Below are 23,359 nucleotides of genomic sequence, written 5' to 3'. Positions count from 1 at the left end.
GCGGACCGACAGATGCGGATCGAGGACCCAATTTAAGTGAATGAGCACAGAGCAGAGCAGGGGGCATTTTTGTGAGAACAGGTGTATTTTAGACTCAGGTGGACCATCCAAGAGCAGGGAGGATTGTCTCTGACTACCAATGCACAGTGAGGGATATTTATCAAACTGGTGTAAAGTAGAACTGGCCCCCCTAGCAACCAATCACATTCCACCTTTCATTTTCCAAAGGAGCTGTGAAAAATGAAAGGTGGAATCTGATTGGTTGCTATGGGCGACTCAGACAGTTCTACTTTACACCAGTTTGATAAATCTCCCCCAATGTGCGTAGGCTAGTCCAAGACACTTACTGCCATTGTACAGAAATAAAGAATGGGAACCAGAGAGATTAAAAGGGTTCAACTGTTTTAACCCTACGTTATGCATTTGTTTCAAATTTAGTTAAGGACTCCAATTTCTCATGAACCAATGTCATACAATATTGTGAGATGCCAGAACAATCCTTGACAGAATAGAATGATAACGTACAGAATGATGTTCCAGCAGGAACTCTAAGGGCTCATGCACACAGCCGTTATGCGGCCGTTCCGTGCATTGGGGACCGCAATTTGCTGTCCCCAATGCACAGGCAACATCCGTGCGGTGGCCGTGACGGATCGAGAACCATTCAGCTTGAATGGGTCCGTAATCCGTCCGCACCATAAAAAAAATTAGAACATCTCCCGGATTGCGGAGCCATTCAAATGAATGGGTCAGAATCCATAATGTCCGCAATACGGCCACGACTGGGCAACGGTCTTTTGCATGAGCCCTAAGGCAGACTCCGTTTACCCCACCCTATATCCCAATTGAACCAAAAGTATTGGCCCAGACTAACTTTTTTCATCAGCAATTTAGACTAAACAGTTTTCTGACACATAGACAAATGTTTGGTGCACAGACGGAATTTGAAAGTAAATCTGCCGCAGGATTTACAATACTCCACATTTATGAAGGTCCATGTGCCAGTAAATTTGTCAAAAAAGGCCTACATGTCTAGGCAATTTTTTGTGATTTTGTGCATGTGGTGGTTTAGTGACCCTAACTTTATTATTTGCTTAACTTAGAAAATAATTTTTGAGATTTTTTTTTACTTGACACTTAGGACTTTTATTAGCATTGTTTTTTTAAGATTTATTTTTCCTTTTTTTAGGTTTAATTTGGAGGAAAACCATTAATTCTTATCAAAAAGTTTTTTTTTTTTATTATAGCTTTATATTTATTACATATTAAAACTGGCACAAATATTTATTGCAATGGGTTCCCTATTTTGTGACAATCGTTTTGATATATAACATGTATAGTTTTGCTTGAACGGCGCAACTATGGAGACAGTTTCCGTTAGCAATAGCATATTTTTTTTTTTACTTATACTTTAATTTATTTTTGGCACATAATATTTCCCCCAAGAGGTCATTAAAATACATCTAAAGGAAACTGACATTTTTTTTTTACTTTTTTGTTTCCATTGTAACTGGGGCATCCACAGGAGCCCCATTTATAGGAGAAAACTGACCCCCCTAGCGGCATTACACACAGGCATTGCTGGTTGCGCAACAGCTGTTGCTAGGTAGCCCTAGCCTTAACCACCTCAGCCCCTATAGCTTAAACACCCTTAAAGACCAGGCCACTTTTTACACTTCTGACCTACCCTACTTTCACCATTTATTGCTCGGTCATGCAACTTACCACCCAAATGAATTTTACCTCCTTTTCTTCTCACTAATAGAGCTTTCATTTGGTGGTATTTCATTGCTGCTGACATTTTTACTTTTTTTGTTATTAATCGAAATTTAACGTTTTTTTTTGCAAAAAAATGACATTTTTCACTTTCAGTTGTAAAATTTTGCAAAAAAAAACGACATCCATATATAAATTTTTCTCTAAATTTATTGTTCTACATGTCTTTGATAAAAAAAAATGTTTGGGTAAAAAAAAAATGGTTTGGGTAAAAGTTATAGCGTTTACAAACTATGGTACAAAAATGTGAATTTCCGCTTTTTAAAGCAGCTCTGACTTTCTGAGCACCTGTCATGTTTCCTGAGGTTCTACAATGCCCAGACAGTACAAACACCCCACAAATGACCCCATTTCGGAAAGTAGACACCCTAAGGTATTCGCTGATGGGCATAGTGAGTTCATAGAACTTTTTATTTTTTTTCACAAGTTAGTGGAAAATGATGATTTTTTCTATATTTTTTTTTTCTTACAAAGTCTCATATTCCACTAACTTGTGACAAAGTTGGCATTTGACCAAGATATTTATCTCACCCAGCATGGGTATATGTAAAATGACACCCCAAAACACATTCCCCAACTTCTCCTGAGTACGGCGATACCACATGTGTGGCACTTTTTTGCAGCCTAGGTGGGCAAAGGGGCCCACATTCCAAAGAGCACCTTTCGGATTTCACCGGCCATTTTTTACACATTTTGATTTCAAACTACTTACCACACATTTGGGCCACTAGAATGCCAGGGCAGTATAACTACCCCACAAGTGACCCCATTTTGGAAAGAAGACACCCCAAGGTATTTCGTGATGGGCATAGTGAGTTCATGGAAGTTTTTATTTTTTGTCACAAGTTAGTGGAATATGAAACTTTGTAAGGAAAAAAAAATCAAAAAAAAAATCATCATTTTCCGCTAACTTGTGACAAAAAATATAAAATTCTAGGAACTCGCCATGCCCCTCACAGAATACCTTGGGGTGTCTTCTTTCCAAAATGGGGTCACTTTTGGGGTAGTTATACTGCCCTGGCATTTTCCAGTGGCCCTAATGTGTGGTTTGTAGGTAAATGACCTGTGAAATCCGAAAGGTGCTCTTTGGAATGTGGGCCCCTTTGCCCACCTAGGCTGCAAAAAAGTGTCACACATGTGGTATCTCCGTACTCAGGAGAAGTTGGGCAATGTGTTTTGGGGTGTCATTTTACATATACCCATGCTGGGTGAGATAAATATCTTGGTCAAACGCCAACTATGTATAAAAAAATGGGAAAAGTTGTCTTTTGCCAAGATATTTCTCTCACCCAGCATGGGTATATGTAAAATGACACCCCAAAACACATTCCCCAACTTCTCCTGAGTACAGCGATACCAGATGTGTGACACTTTTTTGCAGCCTAGGTGGGCAAAGGGGCCCACATTCCAAAGAGCACCTTTCGGATTTCACCGGCCATTTTTTACAGATTTTGATTTCAAACCACTTCTCACGCAGTCGGCCCCTAAAATGCCAGGGCAGTATAACTACCCCACAAGTGACCCCATTTTGGAAAGAAGACACCCCAAGGTATTTCGTGATGGGCATAGTGAGTTCATGGAATATTTTTTTTTTTGTCACAAGTTAGTGGTATATGAGACTTTGTAAGGAAAAAAAAAAAAAAATAAAATCATCATTTTCCGCTAACTTGTGACAAAAAATATAAAATTCTAGGAACTCGCCATGCCCCTCACGGAATACCTTGGGGTGTCTTCTTTCCAAAATGGGGTCACTTGTGGGGTAGTTATACTGCCCTGGCATTTTCCAGGGGCCCTAATGTGTGGTTTGTAGGTAAATGACCTGTGAAATCCTAAAGGTGCTCTTTGGAATGTGGGCCCCTTTGCCCACCTAGGCTGCAAAAAAGTGTCACACATGTGGTATCGCCGTATTCAGGAGAAGTTGGGCAATGTGTTTTGGGGTGTCTTTTTACATATACTCATGCTGGGTGAGAGAAATATCTCGGCAAAAGACAACTTTTCCCATTTTTTATACAAAGTTGGCATTTGACCAAGATATTTATCTCACCCAGCATGGGTATATGTAAAATGACACCCCAAAACACATTGCCCAACTTTTCCTGAGTACGGCGATGCCACATGTGTGACACTTTTTTGCAGCCTAGATGCGCAAAGGGGCCCACATTCATTTTATGAGGGCATTTTTAGACATTTGGATCCCAGACTTCTTCTCACGCTTTAGGGCCCCTAGAATGCCAGGGCAGTATAAATACCCCACATGTGACCCCATTTTGGAAAGAAGACACCCCAAGGTATTCAATGAGGGGCATGGCGAGTTCATAGAAATTATTTTTTTTTGGCACAAGTTAGCGGAAATTGATATATATTTTTTTCTCACAAAGTCTCCCTTTCCGCTAACTTGGGACAAAAATTTCAATCTTTCATGGACTCAATATGCCCCTCATGTGGGGTCACATGTGGGGTATTTATACTGCACTGGCATTCTAGGGGCCCTAAAGCGTGAGAAGAAGTCTGGAATATAAATGTCAAAAAAATTTTACGCATTTGGATTCTGTGAGGGGTATGGTGAGTTCATGTGAGATTTTATTTTTTGACACAAGTTAGTGGAATATGAGACTTTGTAAGAAAAAAATAATAATTTCCGCTAACTTGGGCCAAAAAAATGTCTGAATGGAGCCTTACAGGGGGGTGATCAATGACAGGGGGGTGATCAATGACAGGGGGGTGATCAGGGAGTCTATATGGGGTGATCACCCCCCTGTCATTGATCACCCCCCTATAATGCTCCATTCAGATGTCTGTAGGTGTTTTGCGGATCCGATCCATGCATCAGTGGATCCGTAAAAATCATACGGACATCTGAATGCAGCCTGACAGGGGGGTGATCAATGACAGGGGGGTGATCAATGACAGGGGGGTGATCAGGGAGTCTATATGGGGTGATCACGCCCCTGTAAGGCTCCATTCAGATGTCCGTATGTGTTTTGCGGATCTGATCCATGCATCAATGGATCCGTAAAAAATATTACGGACATCTGAATGCAGCCTGACAGGGGGGTGATCAGGGAGTCTATATGGGGTGATCACCCCCCTGTAAGGCTCCATTCAGATGTCCGTATGTGTTTTGCGGATCCGATCCATGCATCAGTGGATCCGTAAAAATCATGCGGACGTCTGAATGGAGCTTTACAGGGGGGTAATCAATGACAGGGGGGGTAATCAATGACAGGGGGGTGATCAGGGAGTCTATATGGGGTGATCACCTCTGTCATTAATCACTCCCCTGTAAGGCTCCATTCAGATGTCTGTACGTGTTTTGCGGATCCGATCCATGTATCAGTGGATCCGTAAAAATCATACGGACATCTGAATGCAGCCTTACAGGGGGGTGATCAATGACAGAGGGGTGATCAGGGAGTCTATATGGGGTGATCACCCCCCTGTAAGGCTGCATTCAGATGTCCGTATGTGTTTTGCGGATCCGATCCATGTATCAGTGGATCCGTAAAAATCATACGGACATCTGAATGCAGCCCTACAGGGGGGTGATCAATGACAGAGGGGTGATCAGGGAGTCTATATGGGGTGATCACCTCCGTCATTGATCACTCCCCTGTAAGGCTCCATTCAGATGTCCGTACGTGTTTTGCGGATCCGATCCATGTATCAGTGGATCCGTAAAAATTATACGGACATCTGAATGCAGCCTTACAGGGGAATGATCAATGACAGGGGGGTGATCAATGACAGGGGGGTGATCAGGGAGTCTATATGGGGTGATCACCACCGTCATTGATCACGCCCCTGTAAGGCTCCATTCAGACGTCCGTATGCGTTTTGCGGATCCGAACCATCTATCAGTGGATCCGTAAAAATCATGCGGACGTCTGAATGGAGCTTTACAGGGGGGTGATCAATGACAGGGGGGTAATCAATGACAGGGGGGTGATCAATGGTGATCAAGGGTGAATAAGGGGTTAATAAGTGACAGGGGGGGTGTAGTGTAGTGGTGCTTGGTGCAACATATTTCTGAGCTACCTGTGTCCTCTGGTGGTCGATCCAAACAAAGGGGACCACCAGAGGACCAGGTAGCAGGTATATTAGACGCTGTTATCAAAACAGCGTCTAATATACCTGTTAGGGGTTAAAAAAATCACATCTCCAGCCTGCCAGCGAACGATCGCCGCTGTCAGGCTGGAGATCCACTCGCTTACCTTCCGATCCTGTGAACGCGCGCGCCTGTGTGCACGCGTTCGCAGGAAATCTCGCGTCTCGCGAGATGACGCATATATGAGTGACTGTGCGCAGGGCTGCCGCCTCCGGAACGCGATCCTGCGTTAGGCGGTCCGGAGGCGGTTAAAGGGATTCTGTCATCAGATTTTACCCCTATAACCTAAAGATATCCTCATGTCCGGACTAATAAGAAGAATCCTAAGCTGGCTTTATTGAACCTCACTGTGGCTCTATTTGTCCAAAAAACAGGTTTTTATAACCTGCCAATCACTTACTTAAGGTGTCCAAGGGGAGGTCCGTTAATACAGGGTGCCCGGCCGCACCCCTCACCGTCCGGTGCCCAGCGCCGCCTTCCGTCTTCATCGCCGCCTTCCCTGTCTTTAGCGCCGCCTTCTACAGCTCAGCACCGCCTCTGCAATCCTCCCGTCCCTTTGCCAGATCCCGCGCCTGCGCACTAAGCTCAGCCAATCTGCAGGTCATATTAGGGTTTAGCGAAGTGCGCATCAGCCCGCGCATGCGCACTTCGCTCAATGAAGCCGCTGCCAGGACTCCGCACGACAGTCGCAAAAAATCCATCCAAGACTTTGTGCTGCGAGGACGTATATAGTCAGTGGGCAGTCGTGAAGTGGTTAAGACTATTTATCATGCCTTTATTTCAGAATTCTGTCTTCAAAAAGTCACAAAATAGGGCTTTTGCAACATTTTTGGATTCACTTGTCCACAAATGTTGCTATTTTTTGCATTTTTACCCCACTCCCTCCAGTTTTGAAATATGGGTAGGAAAGTAGATGTGGTTAGCTATGGTTTCACTCCAGATTTAATCACTGAGTCTTTTTTAAAGAGCTGCAAAATAGTTGCAACCGCACTCCGGTAAGAGGATGGAGTAGGAAAACTGGAGTAGCTTTTCTACTCAAAAAGTGTTAGGTTTGAAGGGATTGTCCACTTTTTTTACATTCATGACCAATCCTTAAGGATAGGACATCAATATCCGATCGGCTGGGGTCTGACACCTGACACCCAAGCCGATCAGCGTCTTACACGTCTCATTCAGTTCAATAGTATGGGGTAATTACACTGCTCGCCATCTACATTGCAGCAGCGAGCAGATAAACAGTGAAAAGAACAGTACTTTTCAACCAGCTGATCAGCGGGGGTGCCAGCAGTCAGGCCCCCTCCAATCTGATATTGATAACCTAGCCTGAGAATAGGTCTTCAATAGAGATGGGCAAATTTTTCAAAAATTTGATTCGGCCGGTTCGCCGAATTTATTCACAGAAAATCACGTTAAAAACATGGTATTTCGAATTCAGGATATGATTATGTCCATATACTGCTAATACTGTTATTCCAATAATGTACAATCTAAGTCAAATCTTATGGAATCTCATATTGTGATCCTCTTTTTGATATACTTGAAATAATAAAAAGAGATTTCCAAAAAAAAAAAAGGTATTTCCTGGCTGTAGAGAGCCTCTATAGTGGTGTAGAACTTAAGGAACCGGTTGACAACCAAATGTGCCATGTAGGGCGCATGGCTCAGCCCTCCTTTTCTCTGCACATCTTGTTCTTCCCGTTGTCGGTCACCATGGTTCAGATTTTGAATTGTTGCGGAGAAAGGCAGGATTTGACTTTTTGATGAAGGACATTGAGCAGTTCCTCCCCTGTGTGACTCCATTTGCCTAGGCAAACGAGGTGCAGAACAGCATGTGGTGTGCTCGAGGGGCACTGTGAATTGTCCCTGCAGCGGAGGCTGAGGACACAGTGGAGGATGAGGAGGCAGAGGCAGACATTGTCGCAGTACAAACATCGTGACAACGTTGAGGTGGAAGCGGCGTCACCTGGCCAAGTTGCTGGTGTGTGTCACGGAACCATGAACCAGACGTACAACAAGAGATAAGTGAAAATAAGAAGGCTTTATTGAAAATAAAGCAGTAAAGCAAAAGTCCAAACGGATGGCGAAACCGAAGCAGAGTCTTAGCGAAGCCAGAGGTCAGGAACCAGAAGGGTAGTCAGACGAAGCCAGGATCAGGAACCAGCAGGGTAGTCAGACGAAGCCAGGATCAGGAACCAGCAGGGTAGTCAGACGAAACCAGGATCAGGAACCAGCAGGGTAGTCGGACGAAACCAGGATCAGGAACTAGAAGCAGCAGCAGACTAGAAGCATGTGAACACAGGAGGACCAAGCAAGGAACTGAAGCCACAGACCTCCTATATATATGAGCTAGGCATCCAGCTCCTCCCAGTGGGAAGGAGGAGCCGCAGGGTGGGAGGCTACAAGAAACCCAGAAACCAAGATGGCCGCCAGCACATGTCAAACGAAGGAGAACAGCAAGAAGGTAAGACCATGACAGTACCTCCCCCTCAAGGGCCCCTCCTCCGCGGAGTAAAGAACGGTTTCTGAGGGAAGCGTGCGTGGAAGGCTCGGAGCAAGGCAGGAGCATGGACATCTGCGGAGGGAACCCAGAACGCTCCTCTGGACCATAACCACGCCAATGGACCAAAAACTGCACCCGACCGCGGACCAGGCGTGAGTCCAGGATATTGCTCACCTCATACTCCTCACGATTACCCACTTGGACCGGACGAGGCCGAGGAACCGAGGAAGTGAAACGATTACACACCAGTGGCTTCAACAGGGAGACATGAAACACGTTGGAGATCCGCATGCCAGGAGGAAGCGCAAGGGCATAGGCTACCGGGTTTACCCTGCGAAGCACTCGGAAGGGACCAACAAAGCGAGGTGCCAGCTTGGGAGTGGGCACTCGAAGGTTGAGGTTGCGGGTGGACAACCATACACGGTCTCCGACCTGGTAGGAAGGAGCAGGCGCTCGTCTGCGATCAGCCTGGAGTCTCTGGCGCTGCGCAGAGACCTCAAGGGACTTCTGGATGAGTACCCAAGAAGCACGTAGGACGGAAAGGTGATCCTCCACAGCCGGAATATCCTGGGGAGAGAATACCTCCGGTAGCACGGCAGGTTGGAACCCATAATTGGCCATGAAGGGAGACGTCCCAGAGGAAGAGTTCACCGCCGTGTTCCTGACAAACTCAGCCCAAGGCAGGAGGTCAACCCAATTGTCTTGGTGATCGGAGACATAGCAACGAAGGAATTGCTCCAAGGCCTGATTGGATCGTTCTGCGGCCCCATTGGACTGAGGGTGGTAGGCCGAGGAGAAGGAGAGATGAATCCCCAACTGGGAGCAAAAGGCGCGCCAGAACCTGGACACAAACTGACTCCCCCGATCCGACACAATCTCCTTGGGCAAACCGTGCAACCGGAAGACCTCCCTGGCAAAAATCGTGGCCAACTCTTGTGCAGAGGGTAACTTCTTGAGAGGAACACAGTGGCACATTTTGGAAAACCGATCCACAATCATGAGAATGACCGTATGGCCTCGGGATGCAGGGAGGTCCACAATGAAATCCATCCCCAGGTGTGACCATGGGCGCTCCCCGGTGGCTATAGGTTGCAGAAGGCCCAACGGAAGGTGCCGAGGGGACTTACTCTGGGCACAAACGGAGCATGCCGCTACATATGCGGCGATGTCGGAACGTAGGGAAGGCCACCAGAACAGACGTGAAACAGCCCAGGACAGCTGATTCTTTCCAGGATGCCCCGCGGTCTTGGAGTTATGGTAGGTTCGCAACAACCGAGTGCTCAACTCCTCAGGCACAAAACATCTGCCGTTGGGTCCCCCAGAGGGAGCACCAGATTGAGCCGCCAAAATCTGCTCACCCAGGGGAGAGGTCAGGCTGGTGCGAATGGCGGCCAAGATCTGATTCGGAGGTATGACCGAAGTCGGAATCGACTCCTCCCTGGACAGCTCGGAGTACTGCCGTGATAAGGCATCCGCCCTGATGTTCTTGGAACCGGGTAGGTAGGAGACCACGTAATTAAAACGTGACAAGAACAGGGCCCATCTGGCTTGACGTGGTGTCAATCTCTTGGCCTCAGAAAGGTAGGTCAGATTCTTGTGGTCCATCAGGATGAGGACCGGAACCACCGAACCCTCGAGCAAGTGCCTCCATTCTTTAAGGGCCTGCACGATGGCCAATAACTCCCTGTCACCAATCTGATAGTTGCACTCCGCGGAAGACAGTTTCCGGGAGTAAAACCCACAAGGAAGGTGGTGTTCTACGCTGAGACAGAAGGGCGCCTACTCCCGTCTCAGACGCGTCCACCTCGAGGACAAAGGGCAACCCAGGGTTGGGATGCGACAGAATCGGAGCCGACACAAAGGCGGACTTTAGAGCCTCAAAAGCTCGGATGGCCTCGAGCGGCCAGACCTGGGAATTACTGCCCTTCCTGGTCAGATCCGTGAGAGGCTTGGCTAGCATGGAAAAGTCCCTGATGAACTTCCGATAATAATTGGCGAAGCCCAAAAAGCGCTGCAGGGAACGAAGACCACTGGGCTGGGGCCACTGTAAGACAGCCGAAACCTTCTCAGGATCCATGGAGAACCCCTCAGCGGAAATGATGTAACCTAAGAAGATTACCTGGGATCGGTGAAATTCGCATTTCTCAAGCTTACCGAACAGCTTGTTCTCTCGTAACCGTTGCAACACTCGTCTGACATCCAGAATGTGGGCCTCCATGGATTCAGAATATACCAAGATGTCATCCAAATAGACCACCACACACTGCTGCAACAGGTCATGGAAAACATCGTTGATGAATTCCTGAAAGACTGCGGGCGCATTGCACAACCCAAAGGGCATAACCAAGGATTCATAATGACCGGTCCTGGTGTTAAACGCGGTCTTCCACTCATCGCCCGCCTTGATCCTTACCAGGTTATATGCCGCCCTCAGGTCGAGTTTGGTAAAGACCGTGGCCCCTTTAAGGCGATCGAACAGCTCGGAAATCAAGGGTATCGGGTAAGCGTTCTTGATCGTGATGCGATTGAGACCCCTGTAATCGATGCAAGGCCTCAACTCACCGCCCTTCTTTTTCACAAAGAAAAATCCAGCCCCTGCCGGGGACGAGGATTTGCGAATGTGTCCGCGTGAAAGCGCCTCTCTCACGTACTCCTCCATGGCCTCATTCTCCGCTACCGACAGTGGATAGACCTTGCCACGAGGAGGAACGGCACCAGATTGTAACTCTATGGCACAATCGTATGGGCGGTGCGGAGGTAGGGCAACCGCGCGCACCTTATCGAATACATCCCGGTACTCCTCATATTCAGGAGGCAACAGAGAGTCCGAGGAAGTACACAGCAACTTGACAGACCCATGGATGCAACTAGCCCCACACTGCGGTGACCACGAGAGGATCTCGGCCGATCTCCAATCGAAAGTCGGATTATGCTTCCGGAGCCAGGGGTACCCCAAGACCACCGAGTAGTGTGGAGACGAAATAACCTGGAGGCAGACCGACTCTCTGTGAACGGCACCAATGGCTATCCCCACTGGAAGGGTCTCATGAGTCACGTGTGGCGGCAGAATGGGTCTGCCGTCTATCGCCTCAAGAGCCAGTGGGGAACCTCGAGCCTGCAGAGGAATGGAATTGGCGGCAGCGAACACCTTATCAATGAACAAACCACCAGCACCAGAGTCCACCAACGCCTGGGTCGTCACCGAGCCCCCGACCCAGGAGAGGACAACAGTGATCAGTGGTTTGTCAACACGGGAAACCGGGGACGAGGAGACTCCACCCAAGATCTGCCCCCGACAGGATCTCAGGTGCGAGCGTTTCCCGGACGGTTCGGACATGCCAACCGAAAATGCCCACCGAGACCACAGTACATGCATCGGCCCTCGCGTCTCCGGAGTACCCTCTCCCCCTCGGACAGGCGAGCAAACCCCAGCTGCATGGGTTCACCCCCAGACAAGTCATCCCCAGGAGGCGTGGGAGGAGAGGGAGGCACGGGTGGGACAGCAAACGTAGGCGCCAATCTGTTAGAAAACCTCCGCAGGCTCTCCTTAAAGGAAGGTCTCTCCCTGAGTCTGGTGTCAATCAAAATCAGGAAAGAAATAAGAGACTCGAGCTCCACTGGTAGGTCCTTAGCTGCAACCTCATCCTTCAAGGCATCCGAGAGACCATGAGAGAAAGCAGCGACCAGAGCCTCATTATTCCAGCCCACCTCTGCTGCCAGGGTACGAAACTCAATGGCGTATTCAGCTACGGATCGTGAACCCTGTCTGATGGACATAAGGAGCTTCGCAGCAGAGGCAGCACGAGCCGGCACATCGAATACCTTCCGAAGAGAAGCAACAAAACCGGAAAACTCGGCAACCACCGGATTGTTGTTCTCCCATAAGGGGCTGGCCCAGGCCAAGGCCTTGTCCGAGAGCAGCGAGATCAAGAAGCCCACCTTTGATCTCTCAGTAGGAAAGGCATGTGGCAGCAACTCGAAATAAATGCCCACCTGGTTAAGGAAACCTCGGCACTGAGTTGGCTCTCCCCCAAAGCGCTGTGGAAGAGGGGCAGAACCGGTCATACCCCGAAACACCGCAGGTGCAACAACAGGTGTCGGGGTAGACTCTGGCGCAACAACCGGAGCGGCAGTAGGAGCGGGCCCAGGAGCGACAACTGACCCATCGGCAACGGGAGCGAAATGAGCCGTGCGTTCAAGCAGGGTTTGCAACGCCACAGCGAACCGACCCAACAGGTGATCCTGCTGATCAAGTCTGGCAACCAGCGTGGGTAGCGAGGATGACCCTGTACCGTCAGAATTCATGGCTTGGTCCTAATGTCACGGAACCATGAACCAGACGTACAACAAAAGATAAGTGAAAATAAGAAGGCTTTATTGAAAATAAAGCAGTAAAGCAAAAGTCCAAACGGATGGCGAAACCGAAGCAGAGTCTTAGCGAAGCCAGAGGTCAGGAACCAGAAGGGTAGTCAGACGAAGCCAGGATCAGGAACCAGCAGGGTAGTCAGACGAAGCCAGGATCAGGAACCAGCAGGGTAGTCAGACGAAACCAGGATCAGGAACCAGCAGGGTAGTCGGACGAAACCAGGATCAGGAACCAGAAGCAGCAGCAGACTAGAAGCATGTGAACACAGGACCAAGCAAGGAACTGAAGCCACAGACCTCCTATATATATGAGCTAGGCATCCAGCTCCTCCCAGTGGGAAGAAGGAGCCGCAGGGTGGGAGGCTACAAGAAACCCAGAAACCAAGATGGCCGCCAGCACATGTCAAACGAAGGAGAACAGCAAGAAGGTAAGACCATGACAGTGTGGCTGTGCAGGAACCACATTCACCCAGTGGGCAGTAAAGGACATGTATTGTCCCTGACCGTAGTTACAGCTCCACACATCAGTGCTGCCGTGCACTTTGGCAGACACTGACAGGCTCAAGGACTGGCCCACCTTCTGTTCTACATGTGTGTGCAGGGCTGGTACTGCCTTTTTGGCAAAGAAATGACAGCTTGGGACTCTACCCTTCTGCTCGGCACAAGCCATCAGTTCTTTGAAAGGTGCAGAGTCCACAAACTTGGAAAGGGAGAGACTGCAGCACCAGCAACTTGGACTGAAGCACATTCAGCTTCTGCGCCGTTGGATGAGTGCAGGCATACTGTTGTCTCTTGGCAATCGCTTCTGTGATCGTTTGCTAACAGAATGACTGACGAGGAGGAGGAGCAGCAGGAGAATCAGGACCAGCAGATGATGGGAAGGACAGACAGCTCCCTTCAGCTGAGGTGGTAGAGCCTTGACTGCCTGAAACTGGGTGCGTACCACTGGGTGATGCAGCGGTTGCTTCGGCAGGCTGGACCACCACATCGGAGCAATGGTTCTCCCAGGCCACTTTATGGTGACGCTGCATATGCTGACGCAGGGCGGTGGTGCCAAAATTGGCACCCTGGCCACTCTCCACCTTCTGCCCACAGATTCTACATATGGCCATGTTCACCTCCTCCAGCAGCTTAACAAAAAACTGCCACACCGCCGAGTAGGTGATTTTACCCCCAACACTACGCACAGACTGACTGCTACAGCCGATGCTTCTGTGAACCCATGCACCACTACTTTACGGGCAGGTAGGTTCCTGCGAAGCAGGTGGTCTACCCTGGCACGTTTGACTACCGACCTCCCAATGCTGCCACCCTGCTGACTCCCGGCGATGCTAGCGACTTGCTGGCTCACTGGCAAGCTGTCACCCCCTTTTCACGATGATGAAGCCCCTTCGTCACCCGGCTCCCAAGTGTGATCAGCTACATCATCATCGATTACTGTCTGCACGTCACTGATGTCCTCCTCAACGGTCTCTGGGTCAGAAGCCTCACCGCTCGTAACACCAGTTCCCACGCCACTCTCCTCATCACTACTTGCCCATCTAGCGGAGGAAGCGGTGCATGTCTCCTCCACATCTTGGCTGGGCAGTAGCTGCTGACTGTCCTCTAGTAGCTTGTCCTCGCGAGCTGAGCGAGCTGAGCCCAGAGTGAACAGAAAAGGACAGAGGCAGGCTGAGGACAGGTGAGGGCACAGGGCCTGCTCCCAGGCCATGCCAACTAAGGGTTGTGTCTGACAAACCCACCGACTCTTGGCTGGGGGTGTCTGATGTCACTTGGGACGAAGTGAATGACCGAGTCAACCATTCAAGAACCGCTGGATTGCTGGTCAAGACACGACCGCCAGGGATTTCAGGCCTCTCGCTACGACTCCTGCTGACTTGCCCTCTTACCCAGCTACGACCTGTGCCTGCACCAGAAACATTTAGGCTTTTGCCACTCCCCTGTGCAAGGCCTGGCACTTCTCTTTTTGACATACTGTTAGATCTAATAAATAAATAAAAAGAAAATTAAAACACCACAAAAAAGTCTGTAATTTTCTCACTTCACCACACAAAGGCTAATAAGCCCTTTTTCCCACTAATACACGCCAAACAGGGCTGTAATTATCTCACTTCACCACACGACAAATACTATTTTTGTTCCACTAATACACGCCACAAAAGGGTTTCATAACATAAAACTGCACCGCTGAACGGCAAATATATATACACTGCTCAAAGAAATAAAGGGAACACCTAAACAACACAATGTAACTCCAAGTCAATCACACTTCTGTGAAATCAAACTGTCCACTTAGGAAGCAACACTGAGTGACAATCAATTTCACATGCTGTTGTGAAAATGGGATAGACAACAGGTGGAAATTATAGGCAATTAGCAAGACACCCCCAATAAAGAAGTGGTTCTGCAGGTGGTGATCACAGACCACTACTCAGTTCCTATGCTTCCTGGCTGATGTTTTGGTCACTTTAGAATGCTGGCGGTGCTTTCACTCTAGTGGTAGCATGAGACGGAGTTTACAACCCACACAAGTGGCTCAGGTAGTGCAGCTTATCCAGGATGGCACATCAATGCGAGCTGTGGCAAGAAGGTTTGCTGTGTCTGTCAGCGTAGTGTCCAGAGCATGGAGGCGCTACCAGGAGACAGGCCAGTACATTAGGAGACGTGGAGGAGGCCGTAGGAGGGCAACAACCCAGCAGTAGGACCGCTACCTCTGCCTTTGTGCAAGGAGGAACAGGAGGAGCACTGCCAGAGCCCTGCAAAATGACCTCCAGCAGGCCACAAATGTGCATGTGTCTGCTCAAACGGTCAGAAACAGACTCCATGAGGGTGCTATGAGGGCCCGACGTCTACAGGTGGGGGTTGTGCTTACAGCCCAACACCGTGCAGGACGTTTGGCATTTGCCAGAGAACACCAAGATTGGCAAATTCGCCACTGGGTCCCTGTGGTCTTCACAGATGAAAGCAGGTTCACACTGAGCACATGTGACAGACGTGACAGAGTCTGGAGACGCCGTGGAGAACGTTCTGCTGCCTGCAACATCCTCCAGCATGACCGCATTGGCATTGGGTCAGTAATGGTGTGGGGTGGCATTTCTTTGGAGGGCCGCACAGCCCTCCATGTGCTCGCCAGAGGTAGCCTGACTGCCATTAGGTAACGAGATGAGATCCTCAGACCCCTTGTGAGACCATATGCTGGTGCGGTTGGCCCTGGGTTCCTCCTAATGCAAGACAATGCTAGACCTCATGTGGCTGAAGTGTGTCAGCAGTTCCTGCAAGACGAAGGCATTGATGCTATGGACTGGCACGCCCGTTCCCCAGACCTGAATCCAATTGAGCACATCTGGGACATCATGTCTCGCTCTATCCACCAACGTCACGTTGCACCACAGACTGTCCAGGAGTTGGCAGATGCTTTAGTCCAGGTCTGGGAGGAGATCCCTCAGGAGACCGTCCGCCACCTCATCAGGAGCATGCACAGGCGTTGTAGGGAGGTCATACAGGCACGTGGAGGCCACACACACTACTGAGCCTCATTTTGACTTGTTTTAAGGACATTACATCAAAGTTGGATCAGCCTGTAGTGTGTTTTTCCACTTTAATTTTGAGTGTGACTCCAAATTCAGACCTCCATGGGTTGAAAAATGTGATTTCCATTTTTTAATTTTTGTGTGATTTTGTTTTCAGCACATTCAACTATGTAAAGAACAAAGTATTTCAGAAGAATATTTAATTAATTCAGATCTAGGATGTGTTATTTTTGTGTTCCCTTTATTTTTTTGAGCAGTGTATATATTTGTATTATAGCATAGGATGCGCATTATATTATAGCACAGGATCTTCCATCATAAGAACGGCTACCTGCCAAATTACTGTACATGAACAGCCATACGCACAATCCCAGAAACACCTGTAAGACAACCAGGCTAATAACCTACCAGACATTCTATATCCTTCAGACGTAATGATATGCCCCTGTAAGTGATATTTCAATCACAAGTTCTCTATATGCGGCATCATATAAGATTTACCGCAACATCACTATATCTTATGTCCACCCCACACTGGGGTTTCTGATGTATCTAGAGCTTCACAACAGTGTGAAGTTCCATAGTACAGCAGCCCACAATGCACTCCATCATGTAATTAAGGCCTAGTTCACACAAACGTTTTTTTTGCGAGTGTACGGGCCGTTTTTTTGTGTTCCGTATACGGTCCGTATACGGAACCATTCATTTCAATGGTTCCGCAAAAAAACTGAATGTGTTCCGTATGCATTCCGTTTCCGCATTTCCGTTTTTCCGTTCCGTTGAAAGATAGAACATGTCCTATATTTGGCCGCAAATCACGTTCCGTGGCTCCATTAAAGTCAATGGGTCCGCAAAAAAAACGGAACACATACGGAAATGCATCCGTATGTCTTCCGTATCTGTTCCGTTTTTGCTGAACCATCTATTGAAAATGTTATGCCCAGCCCAATTTTTTCTATGTAATTACTGTATACTGTATATGCCATACGGAACAGAAAAACGGAGCAGAAACACAACGGAACTCAAAAACGGAAAACGGACCGCAAAAAGCTATAAAAGCCATACATTCGTGTGAACTAGGCCTAAGGCAGAGATTCCGACACCCTGCTGTTGCTGAGAATCCTATCCTGGATACAGCGCTTTGCAGGGACACTGCCATCCACAGATCCCCCCCATAACAGTGCCATCCACAGATTCCCCCATAACAGTGCCATCCACAGATCCCCCCCATAACAGTGCCATCCACAGATTCCCCCATAACAGTGCCATACACAGATCCCCCCATAACAGTGCCATCCACAGATCCCCCATAACAGTGCCATCCACAGATTCCCCCATAACAGTGCCATCCACAGATCCCCCATAGTAGTGTCATGCACAGACCACCATTAGTTGAAAAACCCAACAAAAGTACACCTTTTGGTTAAAAATATTTTTTTTCTTATTTTCCTCCTCAAAAACCTAGGTGCGTCTTATGGGCCGGTGCGTCTTATAGGGTGAAAAATACGGTATATGATGTCTGATTTTCATTTTTTATATAAGTCATAGGATAATCCCTTTAAAGGGAACACGTAATCAGAAAACGGCCTACTGTTTAAAGCAGAGATCAGAAACCTCCGGCACTCCAGCTGGTCTGAAACTATAACTCCCTGAGTGCTCCATTCACTGCTGTGGGAGTTAGAAGAACAGCCGAGTATGTTTGCATGCTGGGAGTTGTAGAATCACAGCAGCTGGAGTGCCAAAGGCTGCTGATCCCTGGCTTAACCCCTTAAGGACTCAGGGCGTACCGGTACGTCCTAACTTTAAATCGCGATTCCGGCGCCGCGGGGGTTAATCGGAATGGGATGCCGGCTGAAATCATTCAGCCGGCATCCTGTCACAACGCCAGGGGGGGTCATGTGACCCCCCCGTATCGGCGATCACCGCAAACCGCAGGTCAATTCAGACCTGCGGTTTGCTGCACTTTCTGCAGTTTCTGATCCGCGGGGATCAGAAACTTTAGTGTCCCTAAAGTTTGGGCGGTGGGGGCGGTGCGGGAGGCGGGCGGTGTGGGCGGTGCAGGAGGCGTGCGGTGCGGCAGGCCTCCTCTTGAAAATTCGTTGGTGGCCAGTGGGTATACCAGGGTGTCAGCACATTGCTGACACACTGGTATAAACGGCTGACATCTGTGCAGATGTCAGCCGTTTAACCCTTTCCATACCGCGGTCCGTACGGACCGCGGTATGGAAAAAGTCAACAGTAAGAGGGAGCTCCCTCCCTCTCCCATCGGGGGGCTGCTGTGCCTTTGCAGCCCCCCGATGGAGAGGGAGAGAGCCCCCAGACAGCCCCCTGACAGCTCCCCTCCTTACCCTTCCCCGTCTGCGAAGTTCTGACTACTACTGAGCAGACGGGGAAGGTTCCCATGGCAACAGGACATCCTGCTGTCCATGGTGCTGAACAGATCTGTGCTAAAGGCAGAGATCTGTTCAGACAAAGTGTAAGTAAAATACAGTACAAAACACTATATAGTGTACTGTACTGTATTATACAGACATCAGACCCACTGGATCTTGAAGAACCAAGTGGGTCTGGGTAAAAAAAAAAAGTGAAAAAAAAGTAAAAATCAAAAAACACATTTATCACTAATTAAAAATGAAAAAAATTAAATTCCTAAGACATGTTTGATATCGCCGCGTCCGTAGCGACGTGATCTATAAGACGGTCATGTTACTTTCCCCGCACGGTGAACGCCATAAAAATAAAAAAATAAAAACTATTAGGAAATTGAAATTTTGCCCACCTTACTTCCCAAAAAAGGTAATAAAAGTGATCAAAAAAGTTGCATGTACGCCAAAATAGTACTAATCAAACCGTCATCTCATCCCGCAAAAATGATACCCTACCCAAGATAATCGCCCAAAAACTGAAAAAACTATGGCTCTTAGACTATGGAAACACTAAAACATGATTTTTTTGTTTCAAAAATGAAATCATTGTGTAAAACTTAAATAAATAAAATAAAAGTATACATATTAGGTATCGCCGCGTCCGTGACAACCTGCTCTATAAAATTACCACATTATCTAACCTGTCAGATGAATGTTGTAAATAACAAAAAAAAAAAAACGTGCCAAAAAATCTATTTCTTTTTACCTTGCCGCACAAAAAAGTGTAATATAGAGCAACCAAAAATCATATGTACCCTAAACTAGTACCAACTAAACTGCCACCCTATCCCGTAGTTTCTAAAATGGGGTCACTTTTTTGGAGTTTCTACTCTAGGGGTGCATCAGGGGGGCTTCAAATGGGACATGGTGTCAAAAAAAACAGTCCAGCAAAATCTGCCTTCCAAAAACCGTATGGCATTCCTTTCCTTCTGCGCCCTGCCGTGTGCCCGTACAGCAGTTTACGACCACATAAGGGGTGTTTCTATAAACTACAGAATCAGGGCCATAAATAATGAGTTTTGTTTGGCTGTTAACCCTTGCTTTGTAACTGTAAAAAAAATATTAAAATGGAAAATCTGCCAAAAAATTGAAATTTTGAAATTGTATCTCTATATTCCATTAAATCTTGTGCAACACCTAAAGGGTTAACAAAGTTTGTAAAATCGGTTTTGAATACCTTGAGGGGTGTAGTTTCTTAGATGGGGTCACTTTTATGGAGTTTCTACTCTAGGGGTGCATCAGGGGGGCTTCAAATGGGACATGGTGTCAAAAAACCAGTCCAGCAAAATCTGGCTTCCAAAAACCAAACGGCACACCTTTCCCTCTACGCCCTACTGTGTGCCCGTACAGTAGTTTACGGCCACATATTGGGTGTTTCTGTAAACGGCAGAGTCAGGGCAATATAGATACAGTCTTGTTTGGCTGTTAACCCTTGCTTTGTTAGTGGAAAAAATGGGTTAAAATGGAAAATTAGGCAAAAAAATGAAATTCTCAAATTTCATCCCCATTTGCCAATAACTCTTGTGCAACACCTAAAGTGTTAAAGAAGTTTGTAAAATCAGTTTTAAATACCTTGAGGGGTGTAGTTTATAGAATGGGGTCATTTTTGGGCGGTTTCTATTATGTAAGCCTCACAAAGTGACTTCAGACCTGTAGTTGTCCCTAAAAATTGGGTTTTTGTAAATTTCTGAAAAATTTCAAGATTTGCTTCTAAACTTCTAAGCCATGTAACATCCCCAAAAAATAAAATATCATTCCCAAAATGCTTCAAATATGAAGTAGACATATGGGGAATGTAAAGTCATCACTATTTTGGGGGGTATTACTATGTATTACAGAAGTAGAGAAACTGAAACTTTTAAATTTGCAATTTTTTTTAAATTTTTGGTAAATATGGTATTTTTTTATGTAAAGAAATTTACTTTTTTGACACAATTTTAGCAGTGTCATGAAGTACAATATGTGACGAAAAAAACAATCTCAGAATGGCCTGGATAAGTCAAAGCGATTCAAAGTTATCAGCACTTAAAGTGACACTGGTCAGATTTGCAAAAAATGGCCAAGTCCTTAAGGTGAAATAGTGCTGAGTTCTTAAGGGGTTAAAGGGATTGACCAGGATTACAAAAACATTGCTGCCTTCTTTCAGAAACAGTGCCACATTTATTTACAGGTTGTGTCCGTTATTGCAGCTCAGTTCCACTGAAGTGAATTTGACTGAGATGAAATACCACACACAAACCACTGACACTGTTCTGAACAGATCACTGTTCAGCAGTCATCTCATTATCATTACAGACAGGGTTACAATGACAGATAACACCTCTATATAGATAACTCAGGACCTGTCATTAACAGTAGATGACAGTCAGAGCTTATCTACTCCCCCTACCTGCAGAGTGACCTCTGCAAAGGTCAAAGAGCATGCCCACAATACTTTCCTATAGAAGCCATCAAACATCTCATGTCTATCGGACTAATGAGCTATGTGGCTGCTGTAAAGCATATCTGTAAATGCTGCTAACAACAACTCAGGCAAAATGGCCGCTCCCATAAACATGTTCAGAAAAAAAAGAAAATAAAACAGATTTAAAAAAAATATTTTATTACTATCTGGTTTAATTGGGAAAATACATGTAGGTGATACATTCCCTTTAACTCCCATAGACCAGACTGAGAGAGCGGCGCCCACCTCTCACCCCTCTCCATCCTCTCTGCATGGATGTGGCAGCCTTTGGTCATCTCACCAAACAGGAGAAGGTTTGAGGGCCACATCTGTCAGACATCTATGGCAGATCCTGTGGATTTTACTCTGCAAAACTGATATCTTTTATTAGGGTCCTACTCTGGACGCGGCCACCAATCAGCTGATTGAGCGGGCTGTGGCGCTCTTGCAAACCCAACGTCCTCTTCATTGATTACACTCGTCCACAGTGTACAATGCTGTACTTTTAGCAGCGTCTTGGTATTGCATCTTTGTCCCCACAAACCTATTATTGATGGACTATCCTAAGGACTGAGCATCAGATTTTAAGAAAAGAACAAGTCTTTTATAGAAGCCAGAACAGGAGTGATCAACTGATTGTAATGGTGCTCACATGTATTCTTTATCTCCACACTGCAGTCTCTTTCCTTCTTTAAAACCTCCTTTATGTACATTTGCAGGTGGAGCATCTTCTACAGGTTTCATCAGGGGATGTTTTCCTGAATCTCAATGTAACTTCCAGGGAAATGTCGACATGAATGGAGTTAAATTAAGGATAGCCTATACTTGCTGCTCTACTGACGACTGCACTCCTCCTGTTCCTATATGTAAGTCGGTCACTTTATGTTGATGACATTACGCAGATGATACTTGGTCATTCATGGCTGACTGTTGGAAGTGAGAGAAGAGCTCTTCTAGTAGATTGATATTACATTAATAGTAGGTTGGATCTGTCCCCATACTATGGTGCTCTCAAATTGTAGAACACTATGCGGTAGATCCTCCAATAATGACCAGATCACAGAAGGTCTGGCTATGGGGACTCTCAGTGATCATCTGTTATCATTGCAAGAAGTAAGACATACATAGGACATGCACATGGTTAGCCATGTAATATGTTATTGTGTCGGTTCTGCCAAGGCAAAAGCTTCTCCTCCAAGTAAATAAGTGAAACACTCCTCCCCCCCATCATCTAATATCCACATACCCTCAAAGGGGATATAGATAATAGTGATCGCCCATATTCAAAAAGATAACTTCCACCTACTTTCTCAGTGTCCTTATAACAATGCCTACTCAAACTGGCCAAGGAGGTGAGAAACATAAAGGGCTCCCAAAGGAAACAAAAATCAGATGGGCCAAACCTGCCTGACTCTTGCTTTCCTGGAAGAGAGACGTTCCTGCTTGAGCTCTTAGAATAAATGAACCTGACATTGCATTACATGCCGACGTTACACACTACCCCTGGTTTATTCACATGTTGTATAGTGTTGAGCAAAGTTCTCTAAAATTCGATTCGGCTGCTTTAACAAATTGTACAAAAAAATTAGCTACGTGACGAATTACTTCATCATGAAGCGCATTTCTTTGTAATTAGTGAGTGCAATGTCATGGAGCGGCGATTGCATCGTTCCCCGTCATTGTACCCGTCAGATGCAATGTTCATCGCTGATCGCGGCATTTGACTTTAATATTTAAGTCTATAATTGAAATAAATAAAATCATACTTATCTCAATCATTTTGAGCATGAAGAGCCCACCACCGCCAACTTGATTGAAGATCTCCACATCATACGTCGCCACATGCGGGATTTTGTGGGATCGTCAATCACGATGGCGGTGGTGGGCTCTTCATGCTCAAAATGATGAGGTAAGTACAGTATGATTTTTTTTATTTCTTTTTTCCCAATTTCAGGGAAAATCGATTCGGTACCACTTACCACGAGGAAATTCAGCTTCGCAGTGAATCAAATTTTCACCTAAATTTGGATTGAAGTCCACTTCGTGCACCCTGATTCGCTCAACACTAGTTGCATCCATACAGCGCATTAGTTCAGTTTGATCACCCCAGCACAACTTCTCCTTGTGCTTGCCGGCTGCAGCTCATCTGTACCTTTATAGCAGCATTGCTGGGTCTCTTAAATAGATATTAGGCACATCACTAACATATACTAT

General features: G+C 46.8%; 1 protein-coding gene across 1 annotated transcript in view; it reads left to right on the top strand.

The window, feature by feature from the left end:
• Positions 1–23,359, top strand: part of LOC120992511 (phospholipase A2 inhibitor and Ly6/PLAUR domain-containing protein-like) — a 79,667-nt gene that overhangs the window by 51,028 nt on the left and 5,280 nt on the right. The window contains exon 3 of the mRNA XM_040421539.1: positions 21,865–22,011. Coding sequence (XP_040277473.1) covers positions 21,865–22,011 — 147 coding nt within the window. The remainder of the gene's footprint in view (positions 1–21,864; positions 22,012–23,359) is intronic.

Source organism: Bufo bufo, chromosome 1, assembly GCF_905171765.1.
Source record: "Bufo bufo chromosome 1, aBufBuf1.1, whole genome shotgun sequence".
NCBI classification, from domain to species: domain Eukaryota; kingdom Metazoa; phylum Chordata; class Amphibia; order Anura; family Bufonidae; genus Bufo; species Bufo bufo.
Note: the sequence above shows the minus strand (reverse complement) of the source record. Positions and strands in the feature narration are given on the sequence as shown.